Consider the following 13614-nt stretch of genomic DNA (forward strand, 5'->3'; position numbering starts at 1 on the left):
ATGAGGAAAAATGATAAATAAATAAAAAAATGATGAAAAATGGAGAAAAAATTCAATGTAAAAAAAAATTTACTATGCCACGTCAGACTCTCGCTACTATGCCACTTTTGTGACTGTTAAAAGACACAAGTTGTGAAATTCCACGCAGTGCTCGATTATTATACTCTATGGTAGTGTGGGACATTGCAGTTAGGTGGATGGAACATAGCACGCACACAGGGAGGGTGGAGGCTGGCGATGGGGGTGGTGGTCACTGGCCGGGTGACAGTCACGTGACAGAGGGAGAGCGGGAGGGGGTCGACTAGCGACAGGATGCAGGTGCTCGGATATGGTTGGGAGGGGTGGAGGATGAAGAGGTCATGGGGAGAATAAGAGGAGACAGCTAGTGCCAGCAGACGATTCTTGAGGGCTTTGGACTGACGGGTAACTTGAACAAATAAAGCTGTTTTTACGAACCCTCGCTACTATATACCACTCTTGCTACTATGCCACTTTTGCTCGGTCCCGTAGGTGGCATAGTAGGGAGATTTGACTGTAAATCCCTAATGGAAGTACCTTTTCTAATGTAAGGAAATACTAGTTCTTATTTTTTTATTAGTTCTTATTTACTATTATATTTCCAAAAGCTTGAGATTAGTGCTTTCTCTATATCACTGCTATGTTAATTTCCAAATCATAGCCAAAGCTGGTGAAAACATGAAATGTATTACATTCAAGTAATAGATTAGTAGCTGTAACCCTGCCATACAATATTGAGATGTTTATATATTTTATACTTTTAAACTCACAGATCATGGCATGTTTTTTATTATTTAAATCCACTCATTCTCTTCTTTCTGTGTCATACAATCAATGTATAAGAGTTATTGTAAAATTATTTTGAACTTGGGTATAATAATTGAGTCTACATTTCACTAGGTTTCAGACTTTCACTAGGTTTCAGACTTTACAACACTGAATTTCATCAGTTTGTTGCCTTCGCAGTTCTTATACAAGCAGTGGTTAATCTGTTACAGATGGACAAATACTAATTCTCTGGAAGTTTGCATTAAAGGAATTGCCAAAGGCCAAAAGTAAGACTGAAAATTAGTATTTTCTGTGTCCTTCTTGTGAACAGGCTTTGGCAGATTTTAGTTTTGCTCTTGACCTCTTGTTGTGTTCACTTATGCTTATTATTGTGCTCACCCTTTGCTAACTTTGTCACAGACAGTGCTGCTTCCCTGTTTCTTTTGTGCATTATCCAAATGAATTTAAATTTCGTCGGCTGATGAATATTACATCCAAAAAATATGCTTATAAATTTATGCAAATTGATTCAAATTGCATAACCACGGTTGAAGTAAATTCTATACATATATTGTTTTGTCTTATGTACTCATCTATATATTTGCCATATTGTCACCATTTGTTGCACCTGTTAGATTGTTATTATGTGATTGTTTTAAATGATCTTATCCCCCTAGGTTTACAGCCAATAAACGAAAAGTTATGCCTGTCCCAAATCCGTGTGCTTGTGTGCCTTTATGCATGTAAAGCGCTTTTAGTCTGGCTGATGATGGAGAAGGTGCTATATAAGTGTGCTTATTAACAACTAATGTGTCCTAAAAATTGTTACATCAATGAATTTGCATTGACTTCCTGGATTTCAGTATGATTTTTCAAGAAGGCATTTTGCAGTCAGACCTATAAGCATAACAATGGCCTTTAACCTCATAGATCTGCTATGGTTGAAACTGTGGTGTGGAATGTGGATCATAGCATTTGCGCCTGGATGAATCACAGTCTTTCTCAAGCTGAATTGCATGCTGCGAATAATTTCGGTCTACATTTTATCCCATGTGGGCATTTTTGTAGACAATATAATTTGCATTTTATGCTGTGCGTCCATGTATGCTGTGTGTGTGTGTGTCATCATGAGTTTGCCCAAAGGCTAGGATATGGTGCTATTTGAATTTATTATTATTTATGAGTATTAGCACAATCTTTATCAATATTGAATCTTACAGTGCAGTCTGTTCCAAAGCATATTTGTGTGATTGTTTGTAACTATAAAAATGCAAGGTTACATATCATTGTTTACCTCTGTGTGCAGGAACACGAGTCACATGGGATGCAATTACAGTTAAAGCATAAGAAAACAGCTTGGGGCCTCTTGGGCCGTTGATCACATACCCAGTTCAATAGAAATTGAATAAATTTGCCAGAACAATCCAGTTTTGGCTAAATTTGATATTAATTCTTTGATATTAATCAAATTGACCAGAAAATTTATAAAAGTAGAATGAAAAGAAAATAACATTTATTATTTGTGGTTTACATTTGTGCATAGCTTAGGATGCACTTTAAATTTAGTCAGATAAGACATAATGAATCATCTTGCATATTGTGACTTCTGGCTATACATACAAATATTGGCGCTTAAGTAACTGCATTGGCTTTGGAGCAGAGTAGTGCTGAATGATTTTCCATTGCAGTCCTAACAGCAGATTGTAAAATATGATTCATATACATCAAGTCAATACTGTCATGTATATATGGGAGTAAGTGTGCTGTTTTCTCTTTTCGTTTGTTTTAAATTTGTATTAATATATTTCGCACATTGTAAAATTTCTTCTTCAATGTGGACATAAAAACATTTCATGGGATTAAAAAGTGTATGTCAGTTTTCAGAAGAAATATGCAGTTGATGTCTTTTGCCTGTTGTGAATGTGTCTTAAAGTAAATGTGTAACAAAAAAGTATGGATGGTGGAAAGAGGTCGCAGCCTATATCTGTAACTTTAAAACAGACTCAGTTTCCCCCTCCTCCTCCTCCTCCTCCTCCTCCTCCTCCTCTTCCTAATCTTTTTGATTGATAATTTCTTTCTGATGAAAAAAAAACAGTTTTAGAACTGATCTTGATGTCAGATCTTAAGGTGTGATTTAAAAGAAAGACCGAGCAGCGCTGACGAAAAGATAATTCAAACAGCTGACAAAATTGAAAACCGTTATGCTTACACTATTTCCGGCTTAAGAAGGACGGGGAAGACAACAGAGGATGATAAAGAACCATGAACCTTATGTGGCTATGACTCCAGCTTTTATTCTAGCGCCGCTTTGACAGTATATAATACAGTATCCAATAACAGAGTAGAGCACATATTTGTAAAACATATATAGGTATGCTGCATAAAGACGGAATATTTAGCAACTGAACTTGGCTTTAATTACATACTAGGGGTCTATATCCCTCTCGGTGACCTCATACAGCTTGCTTTCCCTAAGCAACATATTAGCATTTGGTCTCTTCTTGATCGAAACCGTCAAATGAAACACGTGGATCGCAACAGACAGCAGCGATGGACACATTGAACATGACTTACAGAAGCAGTATCATACAGTTTGCTACATTGTACGGATGCCGAAGTTTAGTCTAGTCCATGTTACTACTCGAGGAACATAGGGCCGCAACAACACCTCGCCATCGGACCCGGTTTGGGGCAGCATGCCTCATTTGGGTTCATGTGGTTCCGATATCCTTTGTCTCGCACTCTACTGTTCTTTTCCAAGTCTGCTTCGGTCTCCCAACTCTCCTCTTTCCCTGAGGGCTCCAGTCAAGTGCCTGCTTGGCAATGGTGTCAGGGGGTTTGCGCAGGGTGTGTCCTGTTCAGCCCCATTTGCGCTTTTTGATGTCTTGACTAGTGGCATTATGGTTAGTTCTTTTCCACAGGCTGGTGTTGGAGATCTTTTCAGTCCATCTTATTCCCTTTATATGGCGTAGATGGCCTATGTCGCTCTCCAGGTTTCAGAACCTTACAGTAGGACTGCCTTCACAACTGTGTTGAAGATGCGGGTCTTACTGCGGAAGGAGAATGCTCGGGATGGGGCGTAGGCTGTTGATATGCGCACGCTGGCGCATCTTGTTGCTAAATATCTTTAATCTCATCTGTCATTCTCTAGTTAACGATTTTGTATGTTATGTTGGTTTTTTTTTCCCGCAAAGCGCCATGAGCCATAGGACCACAATATGGCGCTATACAAGTTTACAATAATTATGACGATGATAATGATAATAAAGAGGCATGTCTGGCCTTTTTGATGTCATCGTCCGTTCCAACATCTCTGTTGACAATGCTCCTCAGATACGTGAAGCAGTCTGTTTCCAGGATGTTCTCTCCTTGAAGTTGGATTGGGAGTTCCTGCTTGTTGTGGATTCTCATCACTTCGGTCTTCTTACTGCTGACCTTTGAAGCCAGTACGGATGCCAAAGACACCCTCGAAATTCTTAATCTCTTTTACCGTTTTCACCGGTCTGTAAAGCGAATAAAAGCATTCGAGATCCAGTGCCTGAGAAAACAGTTCCGAATTTCTTCTATTCATCACAAGACTAATGAAGATGTGCGAATCATGATGGGCCAACGAGAACCCCTTCTGGCGACGGGAAAAGCGTCTATTGTCTGGCCATGTAACCAGCCACAAGACTTTAGTGAAGAACATCCTCTGGAAAACCCTTGAGTGAGGACAAAGACAATGAGAGTTGAGGAAGAACCAACATAAAATATAGGGCTAAACATGCCACTCAGCAGGAATGATGCAAGACTTGCGCAAGAACTGTCTCAATGTCCCCGACGATACCACAGTATTGTGTAAAAGAAGATATGAATAAATAATCAATTAGTCTTCCAATGAAAACAAATCGACGATTGTTTAACACAAGTCAAATAACAGATTTGTAGGTACATAAAAATAGAAAATCGCGCGGGCATACTGATGTGTGGCAACTCTTCACCCGCCCCGGGAGTTTGGTGCTAGAATTCAGTAGGCTAGGCAGGTGGATTAGAATAGAAATAGCAGTTGCGTGTGTGTGTGTGTAAGTAATGTAAATAAATCTGTCTTTAAACCTATTTACCTGTGGGAACATGTCTGTCTACAAGAATGCTAGCTTGTTGCACTTATGTCCTGGTCGTGCGAATGAGCTGAACGTTGATCACTGTAGTGAACGAGATTCGTGTTGTCCGTAGTTGTGACATAGCAGAAGAATGCACCAAAGAAAACACACTTTTGTTGGGTACAATGCAGCGACTTTTGTAGATTTAAGGTCGGCTAAGTGCGGGTGTGCAGTAGATGAGAAAAAAAACAAAAAACAACCCACACCAACACAACGCTAGGTACATTAGATAACGCACCCGACGAAGGAAAGCCAGAATTTCTACAATGACTCCAATGCTACAAGGTTGTCCTCCACTTAAAGTAAGCTGCTTATCTCTACTAGCTGCTCATTCACATAGTTTCTGTTTTAACACTGTTATTTTGTGGTCACATGTGTCTTAGTGTCACGGGACGGCTCTCGTCACTTGGACTGATTCCATTCTCTCCACCCGCGGGGACCGCCCGTCTCGTAGCGGGAAAAGACACACCCAATACATATTAAGAAATGATATATTTACGGAAAAGTTCTATATTATTAGAAGTTAAACGTTAAAGTCCCAGAGGTAACCAAGACCTTCATGTCTGACTTTACTTTTAGAACGGAAGCTGACCTTTTGTATCCAGTTTGCATTTATGGTTTATTTGTGTGTCTGTTGTTCCTGTATCTCATCTACTCCTGTCTTTGCCCCCTTTTCTCTGTCTGCATTGTCTCTTATACATTAGGTGTAATTTACCATTTTGTTTAACCTTTCTTTTCTGAATAACTCCCAGCAAACGCAAGATTCGGCCAAGTTAGGGAAAGTCTTGTAACATTTGTTTGCCCATTGCCAGTCATCCCCCAAACAAGCGCCAGCGTTCACGGTGCGCGCACAACTATCGCAGCTGTTGCTCTATCTAAATCCGTGATACCACTTTGATGTCGAAAGTGTACGCCCCTTTGATATTCGATTGCAGATGAGTTTTTACAAGCTATGAAAGAGGAAAGTTGCCCGCTGTAATCAATAGAAAGATACAGATGCATGTAGTGTTAGGTGGTCGTCTTTTGTGGCGTGATTTTTCTGACGAACACCCATTGTAGTGTGAAAGTACATATAACTGGTTTAACTTTTAGTGGCATTGTGCTACTTCTTTAATTCTTCTCGAACATTGCCTGCTTGATTCTCACCTCCTTTGAAGATTTCCCTAATCTGCAACAACCCATCTTGCCAGTTTGCGAAAACTTGTCAATGTTGTGCTCGTGTAGTCGGTGTGTGTTTATGTACAGCAATAAGAGGGCGCTGTTGGAAGTGATCTACACATACAACTACTGATGACAGTCCGCACCATCGTGATTGACCCCGATCATGTCGAAAAGCAGTTCACGCGAACACACTCACGATCAACACACACGTTTGCGCTCACGGTGCAATCGCTATCGTGAGTTCATCGATTTGTATACACTGTAGCTGGCACCGTACACCAACGGAACTGCTACCTTCCCCGACACATACTCCTCCAGAATGCCACGAACCCGAGCATAGTAAGAGCCTACTACTTCTATGATACGTTGTAAACAAACGCGCGCAGACACACACGCGCGCGTAACATTTTGTCTCTCATTTACAACAAATACCACACTCTCGTTTTTCAAGCCCTTTTCAATTTATTGAACATACACTTTAATGAAGTACAGTAAAATAGCTATTCGTGCTTGGTCAAGCGGTGGATTTACAGTGATAGTGTTTCTCTGACCACAGAAGTCTCCCTGCTAGATGCAAAATACAGGGAAAGAAACAATTAATTGATTTTATTTATGGAAAAGGCCTTCCGCATATTTCAAGCCGAATCCAAACAATACACAATACAATACAATACAAAAACATACATCATAATCTAGAGTTCTAGACGAACTGTATAGAGTCAAATATTCAGTTATTAGTTACATTATTAACTACAAACTTGTCAGTATTTTCTACCAGCATGGATAACTGGAAAGCAGATGGTAATACTGTTTACATTTCTTTCTCACTACCCTGTATCTTTTTCATAAGAACATAACATGTATTACTGACTCTACAACACCTGGACAAAAGGGACATGACAGGATAGCAGCAATGTCACTTTGAACGATCACAAAATGCAAGAAATGTGAAAAAACATGAAAATAGTGGTGAATGCACACCATGTGCCAAAAACATATGGTTATCCCAATGACACTTTTTTTGGGCACTCCATGAAACATCCACAATAGCACAACAAACAGATAGTCTTGTTGAAAGCAATCAAATCTAGATATTTGTAAATATTTATACATTTGACTATGTCCTTTTCCATGTGCCATTTCTCCCTCTTTGACAGGTAACCACCATTGCAGAACACAAAAATAGATTTCTCAAGATTTATAACAAAGCATACCTGTTTATATAACATCCTTAGTAAGAATATGTTGTAAGTAAATAACATGATATATGAGTGAAAATTCTTTTCACTTAATTTTCCTCAAAGCAAAAACTGTGTTTGTTTCCCTGTTTTATTTACTACCATCACTTCAAACTTTTAGGAGAACGAGCAACGAGAAGGCAGTATACTGTTATGTACAATTCTTTTCTCAAATGATAGTCTCTAGACATATATTGTGCCACAGCAATATACTTAAGAATAAGCTCATGCCTTGCTCCAGAGTGGCATATAAAATATATTAAAAGGCTTGTTTCTGTGGTGAAAGAAACTGGATGCACGGTGTGAATGTGTCTTGTATGTATACTATATAAAAAAAAAGTACATTGCTAAAAACAGAATTAGAAGGTTACACCGTTCTTGGTTCAAAAATGTAGCAATGAATTCATAAAGCCTTTGTTGATGTTGGTTGTAGCAATGCTTTAAAACAAAATAAACATGCTATCATCCCTTAAATACCTTTACAATTTCAATAAACATATCAATTGTCCCCTTCAGTAAACTGACTAAAGAAATTAATAGCTCAACAACTTATGGAAAAAAGCGTTCTTCCTCTTCATCGTCTTCACCAGATTTCGAATCGATATCTGAGTGAAGATCACTAATCACTTCTATTAATTCCTCATGAAATAGAAGATATGTTTTTGAAAGACATGGCCTAAAATTATCAGTAGGCATTAGACAATGTTGATAAATTCTCTTTATATCAAAACATCGGGAAACTGATGTGCACAGATTAGGCATATTTTCAAAAACTTAAATTGCAACCATGTGAAAATATTATGTACAAATCAAGTGTAATAAACTTTTGTGGGTGTTTTTGTTTGCAGAATACAGCAACTGTGTTTAAATATTTCTTAAAATGCCTAATCCTTAACCCATACAACATACCAGACTACATATTGGGCACTTCTTGCCCAGGAAGTCATGGGCATGAGCTGTCTCAAGACATAACACCTGATGATGGTGAAATTCTATAATTGTGTTACCTACGATAAACAATTAAACAAACACATAAAATACCATTTTCACAATCCACGTATTCTTTCCATAGTTTCCAAATAATGTAAACTGAAATTATTGGCTTATAACCCTTATAAGTAAACTATATTTACATCCATAAAATGAAACTGTCGCACTACTCGACTACAGGTCTAGTGGCACTGATACAGTTCTCTATGGAGTCATTAAGCAATATACCATGAGGAGTTTCTTGAAAGTTAGACTTATTGGACAACATATGACGATATGTTTAGCAAGTATCTTGTACATGTTGCTGTAGTCATGCTGTGACAAAATATGATAGCATGTTTACCCAGTGCCTTGTACATGTTTCTGTAGTCTTTGCTGTGACAACACATTATGATGTGTTTACCAAGTGTCTAGTACATGTTGCTATAGTCATGCTGTGACAAAATGATAGCATGTATACCCAGTGCCTTGTACATGTTTCTGTAGTCCCTGCTGCGACTATGTAGAAAAGTTGTCCTCCGCTCCAATGCCATGCAAAATTTCTGGAGAGACATTTGTCCTTCTAACTGTAGCATTCTGCATAGCTCCATCACTTTCATGCAAAATGCGGTCCCTGGCTTCTTTGGTGTTGCTGGCCATAAGCCATTTCTTATTAGTGTTACTGCTTCTGGCTCACATTCACAGAACTGTACTTTCATGATGTGATCTCTGCCTATAATAATAAAGAGAAGAACATAAAACGTGCTACTTCTTTTCTTTCCACACTACATGTTAAAGTCCAGCCTAAGGTAATTCAGTAAAGTAAATATTCTTACCTTTCGGAATTGTAAATTAAAGCTAGTTAGAGCTTTCGTTTATAATTGTATTATTACGTATCCATTTCTTTGAATCTATTTCATATATTTATTTTGTCTGACATTCAACAGTTAGTGCAAAATAAAAGTAAACATAGGAAAACATAATTTATAGATCATTAAACCAAAAAGTGCCAATAGGTTATAAATAAATATAAAGTCTGGCAAGGCAGACAGCCCTGTAAGCAGATGCCACATGCGAAGAAAAAGAATTGCATGCCCGAGACGAAAGCAAAACCCAGGACAGCTAACCCTCACTGGTGAAAGTCCTGGCTTCCGAACATTTATTCACATTAAGTATCTATTAATTAACATTTATTCACAAGCTTGTTTGTTTTGGTTAAGACAAGGTTCTTCCATAATGTGATATTTTGAATGCATGACAGTAAAATGTGAAAAAAAATCTGTTTTTCTAGAAAACATAATAATCTTGCATATGTACCTTGTGCATCAAAAACTCCAATCTGACGGTAGTAGAGCTTGTCACACTGGTGCTCAGACAAAATGGTTGCTTCTCTTTTCACAGGTAGACACAATGATGCGTCCTGACAAAACAATAGCAAGTTTTAACATAAGCTTGCAGCATTCAAGTCTATCAATATGCTATAATCAAATTATGGAATTTATTTAAGTTTCAAACCTCATCAAAAGTAGAATCCATGGCATTGTAATGCACAATGGTGTATCAGTTCTTACATTAGCTAAGTCTTACCACATTTCTGATTCCTTTCAGTTGATTTTCTGAAGCATGTGCTTATATATATATATACAGAGAGAGAATATATACTGAGAGAATATATTTTCAGATTGCCGATGCCATAGTGTATATTTACATTTACATAACAATCTAAAAGATTATAAAAATATATATATCCACAAATGTTGATATATTGTACTTACTTCTTTCCAACTGTATGTCTGATGATACATCACCAAACAGTAGATCTTTTCATCACATGATTTGCAATAGTCTTACAGGTCCACAATCAGGACACAAGACAATCTCTGGGACCTGTGCACAGCCACAGAAGCTGAATTTTTTTGTGTGGCAGGTCTGAATTTGTTCAATGTGGACATGAACAAGACCTGCTCGCAGATCTTTCCAGCCCTCAGCCTCGGACACTTTTTTTCTTCTTGTGATTGCTGACTCCAGTTTCACCTGGTCTCGTAAGAATTGAATAGAACTAACTTTCTAATACATCCTGCTATCTCGAAGAATATCCTGGAAGGTGTCACGTTCCTCCTGTTGTTGGGTGCGTACACGTCCATTTTGCCCCTGTTGAAGAGTTCTCTTTCCAATTTCGTCACATCCACCGCGGAAAATCGTTCCTTACGTTTACCAACCTGCCCGAATTTACCGTATATCCAGCTGGATACCACTTTCTTGGCCGTGGCATGCTTCATTAAGTGCACACGTCTTCACAAAATTAAAAAAAGAGAGAAAAACCACCGAGACTAATGGAGGAGCTCACAATAGGAAGACACGAATTAGTGGGGTTCTCGTTTTCATTAGCTTTGACATTAATTCTTCTTGGTGATATTATAAATATTTTATATATTTGTATCATTTTATTTCTTACTTTTACTTTTCGAAATAACCAGATTTTGGTTTTGTTTTTTTCGTTTTGTTTTGTTTTTGTTTTAAGGAGAGAAAACATCGAAATGACTCCTCCCTTCAATAAAATGACTAGTCTAAAAAAAAAAAATACTTGCTAACTTTGTACCAGAAAAACATCAAACCTTAAAAGACTAAGGATAAAAATATAGTATTATAGTGCATACAATATATCATTTCCCCCCTTTTTCTTCAGCTTTTGCGACCCGCGTCTATACTTTTTAGAAAGCATTCTGGACTTGTTTTGGAACTCTTTGGAAAAGGAAAACAAACGACACTGACTGACGTCCCCCCACCCGTACTCCTCATCAAAATGATAACAACACAGACTTTCACATATTAAAAAAGTCCACAAAGCTCTTTAGACAATTTTTTTCTCTTTATTGTAAATATAAGCACTTTTCCCAGTGCTATAGCCTGTGTTGTTGACCCTTCGTTAAACCATGCAAGCACGTATAGGAATTCTGTCAATTTCGTGTTTGCCGATGTGTTTAATCTTTTGCTGATTAATTCTGCTTTTGTAAAACGTCTGCTGCATTTTTAAAAAGAATAAATAATCGTATCTTCTGTCGTTCGGTGCTTAATTCGACCTTTTCTAGTTGGGTTTTCGAAAAGGAAAACGAATCGACACGGAATGACGCCCTGGCATTAATTAATTCACTATAGGGTATATCGTCATCTAAGCAACCTTTCTATACCAACAAATCCACAAAGCGACAATTTAATTTTGGCATTTTAAATCCTACGTAAATTTCGCTTTCACAAACGGAAGACAATCTGCAGGCCGGAAATCTGCCAGTGTCGCAGCAAAATTTGCTTCACAACTAATAATAATAACAATGAGAGCTTGCAAACGTACATTAGATACAAAAAATAAATTTTTAATTATTCAATTTAATAAATTAATTTATAAATAACTTAATTTAAATTTATTTTTTATTAATTTAATTTATAAATAATTCCATTTAAAATTATTTTTAATTTAGTTTATAAATTATTTAAATTTAATTTATAAATAATTCCATTTAAATTATTTTTAATTTAGTTAATAAATTATTTAAATTTATTTCAAATAATAACTGGTGCTTAAAATAGACAATACCAAATACCAACATATTTCAGCAAGAGCAACAAAGAAGCCGTTTGTTCCGATTAGTTGATGACGTCAGACCATGATGTCGTGGCTCACTTCTGAAAGCTTTCAGACAAGGGTCTGTGACAGGTACTGGGTAACTGCCGAGAGCTGGAGGATGAGTATAGCACTGAGCGCGGGAACGGCTGGGTGTATTAGGTCGATGATGGCGACAACGACGATGATGATGACGATGATGATGGCGACGATGATGATGACAACGATGATGATGATCTGTATTCTTTAAAAACACACTCACAAGCACACAAAACCACACACTCGTGAAGCCGTGTTGAAGCCTTCGTGAAGCCTTCGTGATGCCGTGGTGAAGCCGTGTTGAAGCCGTGTTGAAGCCTTCGTGAAGCCGTCGTGAAGCCGTGGTGAAGCCGTGTTGAAGCCTTCGTGAAGCCTTCGTGAAGCCGTCGTGAAGCCGTTGTGAAGCCATGTTGAAGCCTTCGTGAAGCCTTCGTGAAGCCGTGGTGAAGCCTTCGTGAAGCCGTCGTGAAGCCGTGGTGAAGCCGTGTTGAAGCCTTCGTGAAGCCGTCGTGAAGCGTTGTGAAGCCATGATTTGAAGCCTTCGTGAAGCCTTCGTGAAGCCGTGTTGAAGCCTTCGTGAAGCCGTGTGAAGCCGTGGTGAAGCCGTGTTGAAGCCTTCGTGAAGCCTTCGTGAAGCCGTCGTGAAGCCGTTGTGAAGCCATGTTGAAGCCTTCGTGAAGCCTTCGTGAAGCCGTGGTGAAGCCTTCGTGAAGCCTTCGTGAAGCCTTCGTGAAGCCGTGTTGAAGCCTTCGTGAAGCCTTCGTGAAGCCGTGTGTGTGCACACACACACACACAGACACACTCACACACACACACACATAAACACACACACATACCCGTATTGTAGTTCACGAGGCTTTCGGTACATTTGTTATCACATCGCGTTAACAATAGGTCAATGGTCCTGACAAACTGTAAGTAATATAAGTTAATCGTCATAAATATCCGATCACATCACATCATCATTAATATCATCAACCAGACACGAAGAAAACGTTTCATTACAAATTCGAAAACAAAATACGACTGAACTGTAAGGCTTTAATCCTTTACCCTTGTGAGTCCCATACGTGTAGTCACAGAGAAGCGCGCGCACACGCACACACGTGCGTAAATTGAAACATTCCCCCACCAGTTGCAGAGAACAACTATTACCGATAACTGAGTCGGAAATGTGTTCAGAAGCGATTGTTTCCCTTTAATTGGTTTCATAGCAAGGAACACACACTGCTTAGCTATCGAAGGAAGATAACCCATGTCAAGTTCGAACTCCTTTGATAAGCTGTTGCTTCCCTTTGACCAGCTCATTTCGAATTAGTTAAATATTTTTTTTAATGCTATCTTGGTCACCTAAGTTTTGCAATCAGTCAGTACGTAGCAACTATATTTCTAGTGCATATAATTTCGGTCTAGGTGAGTTTTCATTACGATGTGGTTGAACAGAATAATATAATGACCTCGTAGAGGAAAAAAAAAATAAAAAAAATACCGCGCTCTGCTGAGAATCTAACCCCAGTGTTTCAGATCTTGCATTGGGACACGTTTATCTAGATGTTGAACCTATCTGTTGGCAACCGGTGGCCTTTCCTCCAAGTATTTCGGTCTCACCCTACCATTTAGTCGCATGTCTCCATTCACTCACATAACGGGCTCAACCGCCATT

The 13614-nt window shown here is 38.4% G+C and overlaps 1 protein-coding gene across 1 annotated transcript; it reads right to left on the reverse strand.

The window, feature by feature from the left end:
- Positions 1 to 7629: 7629 nt before the first annotated feature.
- On the reverse strand, positions 7630 to 10629 carry LOC112554674. Its single transcript, XM_025222616.1, has 3 exons — positions 10069 to 10629; positions 9611 to 9713; positions 7630 to 9026 (listed from the first exon to the last, which is right to left on the reverse strand). Exons 1-3 carry the CDS (start codon positions 10096 to 10098, stop codon positions 8725 to 8727), a joined length of 435 nt encoding a protein of 144 aa, XP_025078401.1. The 5' UTR covers positions 10099 to 10629; the 3' UTR covers positions 7630 to 8724.
- Between the last annotated feature and the right edge of the window lie 2985 nt (positions 10630 to 13614).

The sequence above is a fragment of the Pomacea canaliculata genome, linkage group LG13, assembly GCF_003073045.1.
Source record: "Pomacea canaliculata isolate SZHN2017 linkage group LG13, ASM307304v1, whole genome shotgun sequence".
Taxonomy (NCBI): Eukaryota; Metazoa; Mollusca; class Gastropoda; order Architaenioglossa; family Ampullariidae; genus Pomacea; species Pomacea canaliculata.